This window comes from Boleophthalmus pectinirostris, unplaced genomic scaffold, assembly GCF_026225935.1.
Source record: "Boleophthalmus pectinirostris isolate CB_2022bp ecotype Guang Dong unplaced genomic scaffold, ASM2622593v1 HiC_scaffold_15, whole genome shotgun sequence".
Taxonomy (NCBI): Eukaryota; Metazoa; Chordata; class Actinopteri; order Gobiiformes; family Gobiidae; genus Boleophthalmus; species Boleophthalmus pectinirostris.
This window is the reverse complement of record NW_026571070.1, coordinates 33963684-33979061: the sequence shown is the minus strand read 5'-3', so window position 1 is coordinate 33979061 and position 15378 is coordinate 33963684. Positions and strand designations below refer to the sequence as shown.

General features: G+C 47.9%; 1 protein-coding gene across 2 annotated transcripts in view; it reads left to right on the top strand.

Annotated features, from left to right (window-relative positions):
- The window catches only part of znf438 (zinc finger protein 438), a 121445-nt gene extending 113504 nt beyond the window's left edge, over positions 1-7941 (top strand). For both annotated transcript variants that reach the window (XM_020940741.2, XM_055151102.1), the window contains 2 exons: positions 70-1665; positions 4191-7941. In XM_020940741.2, coding sequence (XP_020796400.1) covers positions 92-1665; positions 4191-4752 — 2136 coding nt within the window. In that variant the 5' untranslated portion in view covers positions 70-91 and the 3' untranslated portion in view covers positions 4753-7941. The remainder of the gene's footprint in view (positions 1-69; positions 1666-4190) is intronic.
- The last annotated feature ends 7437 nt before the right edge of the window (positions 7942-15378 follow it).

The following is a 15378-nucleotide window of genomic DNA, read 5'->3' as shown; positions in this document are numbered from 1 at the left end:
CTTTAGGAAACTATGTGGAGCACATTTGTGTCCTCTTCGCCGCTGACCGTTCTCCTCTTTGTGTTACAGTTGGTGTCCAGTCGCTCCCAGAATGAAGAGCCTTCAGTTCCGGAACATCGCCCCCAAGGCCCCGGCCGCTGTGCCCTCTGCGTCCCCCGCGCTCCTGTCCTGCCAGCCCCCCTCTGCACTCCCTGAGGCCAGCACCGCCTCCAGCCCCAAGTCCATCATCGTCCCTGCACAAAACTATGCACTCATGCAGATAGCAGGCCAGGACGGCACCTTCTCCCTGGTGGCCCTGCCCCCTTCTGTGTCCTCCCAGACTCCCCAGCAGCAAACCGCAAAGAACCTCAAGCTCCCCATCCCTCGGTACCAGGCATCCCGGAGCAAAGGGACCCCTGACAAGGCAAAGACCCCACCGACCGCCAAGGCCAAAACTATGCCTAAAGCTGTGGGCACGCAGACCAAACTGCTGCCCAAAGTGCCCAAAGAGGAACCTTCAGATCAGCTCCTTTCTATGGACCAGGCCTCCTCTGACCTCTCAGTGACAGCCTTGCTGCCCGAAAACGCTGTCCTGTACCCTGGTTCTCAACTGGAACCCAAAGCAGACCCCTCCCAGTGCACTCCGACCCCTGGCCTGGTCCAGAACCTCCAGTACCCCAGCCCTGGCATCAAAACATCTCCCGGGAAACCTCCAGAGGAAAGTAAGACTTCTGTAAAGTTGTGCCAATCCAAACCTGCAGGGCAGCCGTCGGGCAGCATCACCGTCCTGTCCCCCGCCATCTTCAGCAAAGCCGTTCAGATCATTCCTTCTCCACCTAAAGGCAAGCTGCCCATCCTCCCCTACTCCAAGATCAAGAACAGCCTCATGCCCACGGCCAAGCTCAGCTCAGTGACAACAGACAAAAACAAGTTTGCAGGTCAGCCCCTTTTGTCTAGTCCCACGGACTCTGCTCCGAAGACTCCTGTGCCTGAAACAATGCAACCTCCTCAAGTCCAAACTGCTCTGGTCCCCATTATAGGAACTGTGCCAAAAGCTCCAGGCAGAAAGAGAGGTCGTAAGAGGAAGACACTGGAGGACATCCTGGCGTTCGAAGCCCGGAAGAAGAGGTCCCTGACGTTCTTCCGCAGGAGAGTCCCAGACAAGCCCCCCGCCGCTGCCCCAAACAAACAGAAGGAGGTGGACATCTCCAAGAAGTACCGCAGCATCCGGCCCAAGCCCCTGCTGCTGATGGAGACAGTTCCTCAGCTGGTCAGCATGCCCACCCTGGCAGCAGAGAGCCAGGACAAAGAGGTCCCCCCAGGGCAGCAGACGGCCAGCCCACCAGCCCCCGCCCCGCTCCCCTCCCGCCTGCACCGCTGTCCCACCTGCAGCCGCTCCTTCCAGTTCAAGCACCACCTGCAGAGCCACATGAACAGCCACACCAACAACCGGCCCTACGCCTGCCCCATGTGCCGCAAAGCTTACGCCCACTCCGGCAGCCTGAGCACACACATGAAGCTGCACCACGCCGAGGTGAGGCCCCGCACCGCCCTCTCCTGTGAGTTCTGTCAGAAGGCCTTTGGGTACGTGGGCGTGTACTTCAGCCACCTGCGCGAGGTGCACAGGGTGGTGCTCACCGTGGAGCCCTCCATCAGCCAGCACGAAGACCAGCCGCACGCAGACGGGTGAGACTGGGCACTTTGTCTAGATCATTCAAGGATTATAAAATGATTATGAAGGTTTTGTTAATCTTTTAGATTTAGATGATTTATGTTGTTTAAGGTTGGATTTGTCTTCTGCATTTGACCCATCCTTCAAAACCTTCTCAGCAGCAGTGAGCTCCACTGCTCAGTGCTCCATTTATGTGATTTTGTTGCTAGGTTTGATTTGACCCCCTCCTTGAACCGTCACCTTATCGTGGTGGAGGGGTTTGATGCCCGATTGATCCCGGGAGCTATGTTGTCGGGGGCTTCATGCCCCTGGTAGGGTCACCCAAGGCAAACAGATCCGGGGGGACGGGTCAGATGAAGAACGGTTCAGAAGCCCCACATGATGAGCAACACACAGAGGCCAGTTACGTCGCCCGGATTGGCGTCACCGGGGCCTCACCCTGGAGCCAGGCCTGGGGTGGGTGCTCGTCAGCGAGCGCCTGGTGGCTGGGCCTTCCCCCACGGGGCCCGGCCGGGCTTAGCCCGAAGGAGCGACGTGGGGCCGTCCTCACGTGGGCCCACCACCCGCGGGTGGAGCCATATGGGGCCGGTGCAGAGAGATCTGGGCAGCAGTCAACGGCGGGGGCCTCGGCGACCGGATATGGGACATGGAGACTAGCTCTGGGGACATGGAATGTCACCTCGCTGGGGGGGAAGGAGCCTGAGCTTGTGCGGGAGGTTGAGCGTTACCGACTAGATATAGTCGGCCTCACCTCCACGCACAGTTTGGGCTCTGGAACCCAACTCCTTGAGAGGGGCTGGACTCTCCATTTCTCTGGCGTTGGCCGCGGGGAGCGGCGGTGGGCTGGTGTGGGCCTGCTCATTGCCCCACAGCTCAGCCACTGTGTGTTGGAGTTCACCCCGGTGAACGAGAGGGTCGTGTCCCTGCGCCTTCGGGTCGGGGACAGGTCTCTCACTGTGGTGTCGGCCTACGGGCCGAACAGCAGTGCTGAGTACCCGGCCTTCTTGGAGTCCTTGGGAGGGGTACTAGACAGTGCACCGACCGGGGACTCCGTTGTCCTCCTGGGGGACTTCAACGCCCACGTGGGCAACGACAGTGACACTTGGAGAGGGATGATTGGGAGGAACGGCCTCCCTGATCTGAACCCGAGCGGTGTTTTGTTATTAGACTTCTGTGCTAGTCACAGTTTGTCCATAACGAACACCATGTTCGAGCACAAGGGTGTCCATAAGTGCACGTGGCACCAGGACACCCTAGGCCGGAGGTCGATGATCGACTTTGTAGTCGTGTCATCTGATCTCCGGCCGCGTGTCTTGGACACTCGGGTGAAGAGAGGGGCTGAGCTGTTAACTGAGGTGGAGCTGTGTTCGTTGCCGGCAGTAAGTCAGACCTGTTCCCGGTGCATGTTGGACTCCGCCAGGGGCTGCCCTTTGTCACCGGTTCTGTTCATTGTGTTTATGGACAGAATTTCTAGGCGCAGTCAGGGGCCGGAGGGGGTCCGGTTTGGGGACCACAGGATTTCATCTCTGCTGTTTGCGGATGATGTTGTCCTGTTGGCTTCATCGAACCAGGACCTGCAGTGTGCACTGGGGCGGTTTGCTGCCGAGTGTGAAGCGGCTGGGATGAGGATCAGCTCTTCTAAATCTGAGGCCATGGTTCTCAACCAGAAAAAGGTGGCTTGTCGTCTCCGGGTGGGTGGAGAGTCTTTGCCTGAAGTGGAGGAGTTCAAGTATCTCGGGGTCTTGTTCACGAGTGAGGGAAGGACGGAACGTGAGATTGACAGATCGGTGCAGCGTCTGCAGTGATGCGGTCGCTGTATCGGACCGTTGTGATGAAGCGGGAGCTGAGCCGAAAGGCGAAGCTCTCGATTTACCGGTCAGTCTTCGTTCCTACTCTCACCTATGGTCATGAGCTCTGGGTAGTGATCGAAAGGACGAGATCGCGGATACAAGCGCTTGAAATGAGTTTCCTCCGCAGGGTGGCTGGGCGCTCCCTTAGAGATAGGGTGAGGAGCTCAGTCACACGGGAGGAGCTCGGAGTAGAGCCGCTGCTCCTCCACGTCGAGAGGAGCCAGTTGAGGTGGCTCGGGCATCTGTTTTGGATGCCTCCTGGGCGCCTCCCTCGGGAGGTGTTCTGGGCATGTCCCACCGGGAGGAGGCCCCGGGGAAGACCCAGGACACGCTGGAGTGACTATGTCTCTCGGCTGGCCTGGGAATGCCTTGGGGGTCCCCCCGGAGGAGCTGGAGGACGTGTCTGGGGTGAAGGAAGTCTGGGAGTCCCTGCTTAGGCTGCTGCCCCCGCGACCCGGCCCCGGATAAGCGGACGAAAATGGATGGATGGATGGATGGTTTGATTTGACCTGTTGTCCACACAGAAAGTCCTGGGTGACCCTCAAACTCTTATCCTTTAGCTGTACTTTGTGATTTTCAAGCACTCATTTGAAGAGATTATTTGAATATTGTACAAGATCTTAAACCTCTCTTTCCAAACTTCCATCTGCTCCTCATTTTTGCTCACACGTTTGTTTTTTGTTGCTCAGGACGACAGCTGAAGGCGGGGAGGAGGCTCGCGAGGACCCAGTGGAGCTGCAGATCAAATGCGGCCGGTGCCAGGCCATCACGCCCACCTTCGCCGACATGAAGATGCACTTGCGGCACGTGCACGGGGAGGAGCTGCCCGTGTCCCAGGACCAGGCCCCCCGCTCGGGCCGAGAGGCAGAGGACGAGCTGGTCAAACACGCCGCCCACTACTGGAGACAGCTCAACCACAAACGCAACCTGGTCAAGTGCGGCCGCTGTGACGAGGAGTTCTTCTCTTTCTCCAAACTCAAGAGGCACGTCATGTCCCACCACCAGAGCCGCGATGGGCAGGAAGGCGGGGGCTTGTCTCCGGACAGCGAGGCGGGCCTGGGGATACTGTCCGCCCAGTCGGGTCTGAACTGTGTGCTGTGCAGGGAGGTGTTGGACAGCAGGGACAGCCTCCTGGAGCACTGGAGCAGCCGGCACCACTGTGAGCAGCCCGGCCTCCTCTGGGACGCCCTGAGCTCCTACTCAGGGCAGGAGGAGCTGGACGTGGACACACCTCACCCCAGCCCACACTAGCCCCCCACCCACAGACCCCTCTCCTGACCTGGGCACAGATCCGCTCATTTCCTCTCAGTTTTACCAGCAGTGTTTCCCAAAGCTTATGTATCAGTTTGTGCGGTGGCAGAATCCTAGTGCCTCCAAATTGTGCTCTTACATATTTATACCTCCCACTAAGTATTCAAAATGCCTACGATCGGACACAGAAAGCATTAAAGTGGGACTAAACACCTACACTTTGCCAACAACCATCATTCAAAGAGAGCTGCTAAACTGTGATGTCACATAGTACTTGAAATTGTAGTGGCCACTGGAGGCAGCACATACTCAGTTTTGAACACAAAGCTGCAAATTTACCTTGCTTGCACAAAAAATTGCCAAAAAAGAAACAGGAGATGATGCTTTTAGAATATAATGTACACAGTTTAGTAGCAAAAATGTTGCTTCAGTGTTTGGTTCCACTTTAAAGTTGAAAGTAGGTGCTCAGATGTTCACAAACTGCCTCGTCTTTGGGAGACACTGCTGCCGTCTACAGCACAGGGATGGACCACGTCTCCAGGGTCCAGCTTCATTTTCACAAACGACAGGGAAGCAGAAGCACCTCAAGTTCAAATCGTGTCAAAGAATTCCTATTTAAACTGGTCTCATGTCACTTTGGATTGCACTGTTTATTTACTGATGTTCAATGTGTTGGCAGAAGCTGTATTATTTTTCTATGCTTATTTAAAGTCTGTTAAAGGGTTAACTCATGAACCAGGCTGAAGTCTGTTCATGCATCACTGTGGTTTCAGTTACATTATCAAATATTGTGGTTTACGGGTTTTCACTAAACACAAGTATGTTACAGATCTACACTAGACTTGGGCTCGGGCTTAAAGGTTCAGTTCCCTTAAGTCAAGGCATTCATCTCACCACTAGTCAGAGTTTAAACAGGCTTTTTCATGACATGTTTTTTCCTTTTTTTTTTTATGACTATTCACATTGTAGATTCTCACTGAAGGCATCAAATACATTTGCTTTAAACATTCCACTAATTAACTTTGACAAAGCACATCTGTGAAGTGAAAACCATTTCATCATGAAGCTCATTAAGGGAAGTTCAAGGGTCTGCAGCACTGGCCACAAAGGGTGGCTACTTTGAGGACGCTCAGTCTGTGATCTAAAACATGTTTAGCATAAGTCAGAAGTCCATACATCTTCTTCATATATTTGATGTTGTCAGTGTGTATCTACGATGTAGAAAGTGGTAAAAAAAAAAAAAAAAAAAACACTGAATGAGAAGATGTGTCCAAACTTTTGACAGGTTGTGTATGTCAGAGCTGAACATTTGAGTAAAGTCAGATGGACCCGACCTGAGGGACATAAAGGGCTTTCTTTCACTTCGAGGATCAGTGCAAAGCATTTAAAACAAGCCGACATTAAACAGACAGATGATATGTATTAACACCAAGCCAAGCTATTGTAATTTATTTTGAAAATCTTTTATCTTTAAACGATGCAATTCTATTGATTTTAGCAATATGTCCCCCTCCCCTCGCCCCCTCCCTCTTCTGAACTTTATCTATAGGATATTTGAGTTCCAGGCTCAGCGCTAACACCAGTGAGGGAGATCAGATCTCTGGAGCAGTGTCTTCAGATCACATATTCCAGAACCAGCTCAAATGTCTTTTTCATGCACATGTAATGAGGACACTTTATACTCAATGCTACACTTTATTAAGAATTAGTGTGTCTATATACAAATATTTACAAATGCTCTATTTTTATGGTCACAGCTCGATGACTCAACAATTTGGAATAAATGTACATTTATCAGTGGCCACAGAGGCGTGGCTGCAGACTACTGTTTATCTAGGGCACTCCCCATGACCACATGGTCTCACTGTCAGAGCCTCAGAGCCTCAGAGCCTGGGACCTGGCCTGGGCCTGGGACAGATGTTACACTCTGCAGACTAAGCTCCAACTGAAACTTGAACTGTCTGAAGCCTCTACAGGGCAGAATGAGGACATCAGCCCCAGACACTGCCTCACCCCACACCCCCACACCCTCACACCCAAACTCATCTTCTGAGGCCCACACTGTGGGCTGGAGGCGGAGCCTGTGGACAGTAGGCGTTGGAGGCGGAGCTCCTTCTCTTGGACTGGTTGAATAATGCCTTTGTGTTGTGTTCTATGCCAAGTGTCTGTGCACACTAGTGACTGTAGAGGTGACGTGTGCAGACCAGTGTTGTGTCTGCAGAGGAGCTCCTGCTGTTTGCTTCTGTGGATGTGTGGACTTCACACATGGTCTGGCTACATATAGTTTTAAACAATATTGTCCTATGCACATACTAATGATATGTTCTAAAGAGATTTTGATTTCAAAGTGTGACCCCTTTCACACCAGTGCATGCTCTGCAGCTCTGCCTTTGCGTTGGTATTTGGTAACAACACTTCAGGAGCTCTCTGCTCTTCTGTGGGAGTGGGAGGGTTGTGTTTCACTATTGGTCTATATGTAGCCAGGCCTCATGAAGAGTAGAATCTAGTCTTTTCTATTCCCTTACAGTGTGGAAGGGCTTTAGACTCTCCTGCTGCTGCTGGTCCTCGTGGAGGCAGCACTGGGGCCTCTGTAACATTTGCAACATTCTAATGAGATGCTTGTGTCCTGGTCTCAAGTCCATAGTACATGGCCGTCTGTCTGTTGTCTTTGATATGAAGAAAAAAAATCACAGGGTTAAGTGAATGTACCTGAATGTTAAAAAAAAAAAAAACTACCAAAAGTATAAACAAACATATGCTAAATAGAGTAAATCTATAGATAGTTATATTGAAAGTGCATATATATATTTCCATAGAGTACGTAGCTGCTGTGCTGTCCAGTGGAGGTTTAAAGAGACTTTATGAAGAGTACAAGCCATGTGGAGCTGGCCTACTGTCTGTCGAAGCACAGGACGGTCTCGACACCAACCAGGAGGTGGCAGCAGTACGGCGCAGACTCACTCTCCTCAGATAGAAGAAGATAGACTGTTAGCACAAGACGAGGTGGTCCAGGTGAGATGATTGAGATGGTTGAGATGGTCCAGGTGAGAAGGTCCAGATGAGATGATTGAGATTGTTGAGATGGTCCAGGTGAGATGGTTGAGATGGTACAATAGAATGCCACTATATTCTCATGTGTTGGGCTCACATTGACTGAAAGTGTTGTGTTGTGACTGCTGTGAACCAGAACGCCCTGATGTCTGAATAAAATATGCTCTGACTGTAAAGACTGTGTCTTGATTCAATGGGTTTATCACTGCTATAAGAAAACCAGGCTCATGGGCTCATGTCCACTGAACATGAACATTGTTGGCTCATCTAAAGAATTAAAGAAACTTAAAAGAAATTCGAACCAGAAGCTTTTAGTTGGGTTCGTTTTCATTAGTGTGAAAGCTTCAATCACATTTGGATCTGCATTAATCAAGTGGACTGAGTGCCAAACTCTGGTGCAGTCCCTTTGGTGTGAACATGAACTCTGGTCCAAACCATAGACTGTGTAAAAAAGTGGACTAAATGAGTGTGACGTCATCCACAGAGTTCAGCGGCGCTCAAATGAAGCTCAGGAGGCAAATAGTAACAAGCGAATTTGGAACCTGGCTCCATATTATGAATAGGATTTCTTTGGACAAACAAAATAGCGAAAAAAACCAAAACACCAGGAAAATGTAGAGTGGGTTAATATGAACATTTTAAGACCAAAATGACGAGGCTCACAGCAGCAGGTACAGAGAGAGGGACCACAATATTTCACTAAGTCAGTGGGAGCCAGCTTCAGAACGAGCCGAAAGAGCCACTCTCAAACTTCCTATTTGGATCTGGACGCCTGCCCCATGGCTGGAGTCCTTGTGCAAGTCCAAGCTCCCAGAGCCAGGGAAACTCTTAGGCAGGGTTCAAGAAACCGTGACTGCCAGAGGCCGGCCTCTGCTTGGGGGTATAGGGACCGGCCCGTGCCGTCCATACCTCTGCGGAGGGGCTCCATGGAAAGGCCACTGGGTGAGATGGTGCATCTCAGCCTCACTTCAGAGAGGTCTGGTGTGCGGCAGAGCCTCAGTGACCCCGAGTCATGTGCAGTGGAACCCGCTGTGCGCAGGAGCCTTGGATAAACGTCAATGGGACCAGGTTTGGTTGGTTTGCAGGTGTGAAAGGACCACACTGGAGTCGATATGCTGCAGAAGAACTGTTTTAATGCCTGGTGCAGACCAAATGATTGAACTAGTGAGTCTGTACTTGATTTTAAACCATGAGTGTGAGAAACATGTGTTAGATTGATCTTTTAGCCCCTAACTTTCTGCTGCCGCATCTCATTTCTCTTTCCTCTCTTCCTTCTCCTTGTTTCCTCTCCTCGATCCACCATTTTTCAGCTGTCAATCAAATGTGTCATATACAAGGAGTCCCAAAGAAAACCACAGAATGAAGGAGGAACTCCGAGGGAGGCTTCAGGAGCAGACACCAGAGAATAGAATCCAACTGTAATGGTCTCAGTGAGGAGTGTAGATCCTCTCTCCTCTGTGGGACTTCCTCACCCATTTTCTGCAGAATCAAGGAGAAGGAAGCGAGGAGAGAGAAATGAGACACATCCCATGAGAAACTATTGTCTGGGATAATATCAGACGGTTGCTTTCCCATAATTGTTGGTAAGAACGCACCTGATTGGCTGAAAAGTGGTGCCCCTGTCGGTAGCATCTGGAGAAAATGATGAACAACAAAACAAATTATAAAACACATTTATAACATATTATTCTCTTTTTTTCTTATTCTGTTGTTTTTACTATTGTTACTTCACAGGCTCTTGAAAATGTGTCATTTAAATCCATTTAGTATTTATTTCTATTTCTGTTTCAGAGTATCTTAAAACTTTTTTGGCAGTGTGCATTGTGTCGTCATGGTAACTGAACATTCCACCATAGAGATACATGTAGAACCCCCCAGAGCATGATGTAAAGAGCATGAATCTTGATTAGAATAAACCAAAATCAGATACAGGCCCTTTAATTGGTGGATTTTTAGAGTAACTGTTGTATTTGGAAGGCAAAGTACATTTTCTTGTTGTCTTGGTCAGAAATCAGATTACTGTGCTCTGTTTACATGACATTTCAATAATCAGATAACTCCAGAAATGAGATATGATCAGGTTTTTGTTGTGTGCGTGAACATTGCCACTGAGCATTATGGACTGCGGCTTTTGTGATTTTGTGATTCTCAAGTTGAAAACTGTGGGAAAAGCAAAGACTGTAGAAATTGGGGTCATGAAAAAGTATTAAAAGTATTAAGTAGTTATGTGCTGGTTTTATACAAGAACTTTCAAGACATTAAGTTACATAACTGGGTGTGCATGGCTGATTCATACCGGCCTAATAACAAATTGAGACCATGTGCAAAAAGACCTGTACATGAACAAACACACTGATTAAAAATGAGAAACAATAGCGCTTGTTTATTCCTGTCTATTTCTGGAGTTATCACTTTATTGACGTGTCACACAAACAATTCCATCTGGTATGAGTAAACTGATTGTTCTCAAATTATGCAAAAATGTGGCAAATGTGAAATAAGAGAAAATAATAATAAAGAGAATTGGATAAATATTGAAGGAGTTATTTTAAAGCCGAAATACGCTATTTTGCAAAATCAACTTTTCAGAGTTTTTAACCATGTTCTAGTTGTTAACATTTACTGATCTAAAGTTGTATTTGGAGTCGTGCATGTTTGACTCATCTTTAATCGCTTATTTTCAAGACACCACACTGCAAATCGTCCCTCGTATTCACCTCCACTGGTGCACGCCCACTGTGTACGCTCTTTGTCCTCCAGTTTTATTTTCTTAATCTGTGATACTTGTAGGATTTTGCAGCATTGCCTCATTTTGGTGTAAATGAAAGAAAAAAGCTCTGCTCTAGTGTGATGTGCAGTGATCCATAGGAGGGGCCCACAGCATGAGGCGTTTTGTTGTGATGTTACCGCGATGTTACAGCTCCCATTGGACACCAAAGTCAACACACTTGTTTCTTTTATTCATCATTATCATCACAGTGTGTGACTAATGTGGCTCGTTGTTTCCTTTAAGTTTTGCTCTTTCTTCTCTTGATAGTTGTGGATAAATTGTTCAAGTTAGAAAGTTTATCCTTTGTGGAGCTTGTTGGTTGAAGATTTGGTGATGGGGCAGATTTATGAAGCTGCTACACACACATTTTGCCACAGAAAAGCATTAACCAGAAGTAACGTTTACCCGACATTGCAGCACTTCCGGCCGTTGTGAAAAATGTCTATAGGTTTTCTTTATAATAAATTGTACTTTGTCTTCCAAATACAACAGTTGAAAATCATTGTATTAACTGACACAATGCATCAGCAGGTGTTTTTCTAGTTATGTGATTTTTACTGACATTTCTGTTGCAGCAGTGAAAAAGAACCAAATAAACAGTTATAATAAGCCAAACACAATGGAATATCAAATGTGCAAAAGTAGGCTATCTTCACCGTTTTTATATTATTATTCTATCAAAATGGCTTCGATATAACCAGCAGCTGTAATTAACGCTCTAATTAGCTGCCTTGGCTAATCTCCGGTGTAGCGTCTCCGTGTACCTGCAGCTAACCGCTCGCTCCTGGCACCACACGCACACAAATTGACTCAAAGCTATATAAGCTAATCAATTATGCCGCTAATTGTTTCCGAAACCCAAGCAGGATGGAGCCGCCTCTGCCTCGTCTCTCGCAATGAAGACAGATTGGGAAATGTCGGGAGAATAGCGCTAATTGATATGTTCAGGTGCGCGTATGTAGGTTAGCCCTGGGCCTTTTAGCTGCTGCTCCTCCTCCCAGCAGACCAGATGTCCCAGTGCAATCACATTTAGCCCGAGTCGGTGTGCGCCGGAGCTCCACCTTTGGACCAGAATGCAAATGGCCGTGTTCATGCTAACGGAGGAACAGCAGTGCTAGCTGACGCGGAGGAGATGACACGGCGGCGGTTCAGTGGAAGGTAAAGGCTCACGCTTCAGAGCACAGGCATGAAAGAGCTTCATCATTAAAACATGTGTGACACTGAACTGATTCATCCACAGAGAGTTTCACATGTTCTCCGACTCGCTGAAGAAAGAAAACAAGTGAGTTTACAGCGCACAAGTGTTTCCCACTGTTCAGGTAACGACACGTGGACACACATCATGTTTATGTGCCGCAGACATGTGCTCAGTGACTGGACATTACTCTCAAACTCACACTAGCAAGAGTGATTTCACTTTCAGATATTTTGGACCCTCAGACTGCAGCCGGCCCTTGGTCTGTTTAAATCCCCCCCACAACTTTCTGATAATATTAATATTACGTAATGGCACAATAGAATGGTACACATTTGTTAAGAGCCGTTGTTACACCAGTGGCTCTGGGCCTCTGGGCCCATCTGGGCCCAATGTCAAATTTAATGAATTATATTCTACTGATTCTGGGGCCTTCATGGAGCTAGTCATGGCCCCACTTGGTAAAGTGTAAAACATGTTGTCTGCATTTGACTTTCAAAAGCGTGCAAACATAACAATGGAATTAGGATGCAAACATTTTTAACTGAGGTTGCAGTGCACCCTTTTGCGCCCCTGTAGACCTGGGTTTAACTTGATTTTACCGGAAGTGCCTTTCATTTAGACAGTAATGGCGTTTTTGGGGCTTAAAAACACAAAAATCTGAAACCATCCTCCAGAGTGGAAAAGTTGAATATGTTCCACCGTAGTGTTTCCGTCTACACTGCCCAAGACACAAAACTCTGGTCAGATGTGCTCAGGTTGCGTACTCATCTATGTCACATACATCACCACCGAGTGTCACCGCCGCCTGTCATCATACACAATCCAATTCCACACACTTTTGCGCCACCGTATGCACGCAGATTTCCTCCCAAAAATGCTCGTCTAAACAGGGAATAAAAAGTAAATACACTTTTGCATCTTCTGTTCAGACCGTCACAATATAAACATACATACCATAGTATTTTCCACTGTAAGGAGCAATGGTTGAATACAGTTTGGAGACCTGTCTTCAGATCTTGAGTTAAGATTTGTCATGACCCATGATGACTGTTTGAGGACTTACTGTGCATGTTGTGGGTTGATGGAGGAAACCAAAACCCACCTAGACATGAGAGAAGATGCAAACTCCACACAGAGGCCTCGTCTGGACACAAAGTCAGAGAAGTGGGACTTTTAATTTCCTCCCCTTAAATACTTTTTGGATTAGCAGTAGCTGCTGTTGTGTTGTGCTCGTTCTTGCTGTACTTCACTTGCCTCTCATTTGCTCCATGGTTCAGAATCCCGTCTCCCAAACAAACAGCAAACTTCCACAGCTCTTCTCCTCACAGAGTCTTCTGGAGGTGGCTTTCTTTGAGCTGAAACAAAGCTAACGGCGCCACATCAGAGCTCCCCACCCGGCCTCATCCAGCCTCATCTCGGGCCTGCACATGAAACAGCGCGCTAACGGCTGATGCATATTTCCCTTTAATCAGAGCTAACACGCGGAGAGGCACCGAGCAGCGGCGCCCCCTCCTCGGTGCTCTCCTCTGGGGCACTTCAAAGCCGGAGCCCCCCTCAAACTGCTGCGCTGGAAGAACCGCGCTCCTGCTCCGTCTCAGCCTCCTCCGCTTCATGTGGCTTCAGCAGGCTTCTGTTTAGACTCCACTACACAAGTACAGGAAGAGTTTCAAACAACACCGTCAAGAAGTGCCGTCATTTAAAACTTAACACATGTGACCAGGTGGTAGTGATCGTGTATTTACTTTAGACACTGTACTTCTGCCCTTACTGGACTCATTTGTTTTGTAGAAGTGCTTCCTCTTTCCACTGGAACTCTACAAGTGACAAAAGCTTTTTGTCGACAATATGAAATGATTTGAACTTTTGTGTTTCTTGCAGCTCCTTCAGATCACATTTAATTTGTCTCATTTCTGTGGTCCAGGTTTTGTGCATCATTTGTTATTTTGTTCTTCCAATTAAATTAACTTCCAGAAAGTCCAGACAGTCATACCGGTACTTATTTACAAAAAAAAAAAAAAGTAATTTCTTTCTTGGACCAGCACTTACTTGACTAATGTTATTGTAATGTTAGATTTTAGAAAAGAATAGAATGTCTTTTATTGTCACTACACATGTATAATTCAGACTATCTCTCCTGTGCATGGGATATTTACAATGTAGTATAAAAGAATATAAAAGAAAGAATAGAATAAAGAAGTAAAATCAGTACAAACACATTCTGCTCCTGATGGTGTCATGGGTTTCAGTCTCATGACTCATTTGTTGTTGTCGTTCATCTTGAGGACGTCACTACGGAAGCAGAGAGGGGTCACAACAAACACAAATGCCACAACAAATACGAATGCGACAACACAACCATACCGGCTTGTAAAAGCCTGATCCTGTCAGATCTCAGAAGCTCAGCAGGCTGGGCCTGGGTACGACTTGGATGGAGACACTGGGAACTCCAGGTGCCACAGGAGGGCACCAGTGGCAAAAGAACTGTCATTGTGTCCTTAGGCAAGACACTTCACCCACATTGCCTAGTATGAAAGTGGTGTGAGTGTGAGTGTGAGTGATGGTCGGAGGGACCGATGGCTCAGATTGGCAGCCTCGCTTCCGTCAGTCTGCCCCAGGGCAGCTGTGGCTACAGTAGTAGTTTACCACCACTGAGTGTGGAGTGACTGAATAATGAACTGTAAAGCGCTTTGGGGATCTTGAAAGGCGCTATATAAATGCAATCAATCCATCAACAACAAAAAGCCACAACGGAAATGACCTCCGGACTCTATTTTAATGCAAATGCCACAACACAAACACAAATGCAACACATTAAAAAGCCACAACACATCAAAAAGCCACAACGGAAGTGACGGCGGGACTCTATTTTCCGACGGACCGATCAAGCGTCAAGTGAAGAAGAAGAATTACAATGTGAAACGTAAGTAAAAGTCATTTATTGTTTTATCATTATTTGTTTCACATTGTAGTTCTTCTTCTTCACTTGACGCTTGATCGGTCTGTCGGAAAATAGAGTCCCGCCGTCACTTCCGTTGTGGCTTTTTGATGTGTTGTGGCTTTATAATGTGTTGCATCATTCGCGTTCGTGTTGTGGTGTTTGTATTTGTTGCGGCGTTTGCATTAAAATAGAGTCCCGCGGTCATTTCTGCTTTTTTTGGTGTGTTGTGGCTTTTTGTTGTGTCGTCACATTTGGGTTTTTTTTGCAGCGTTTGCGTTTGTTGTGACCCCTCTCGGCTTCCGTACGTCACAGCACATTGGAGTTTCTCTCTGTCAGAAAGTCATGGAGCACAATACATGTAATTCAGAAATCCATTGGTGAGCTACTCTGAAGGGGGTGGAGAGATACTGGCCGCTCCCGAGCTCCAGGTTGGAGACCCCTGACCTACATGATCTACAGAGTGTAAGTGAGGAGGCAGTTTGTTCCAGAGTTTGGGAGGAAAAGGATCTGTCTCCTCGTAAAAATGATGGTACGTAAAAAAATACTGTGTGATTTGTTAATTGCGTCCGTTCATATTGTTATTTTGTATTAAATTGTAATTAATCTTGCAGCTTTATCTTTGAATAGAAAAGAGAAGGAGAAAATGTTGGGACACAAGTAGTGCAGGAG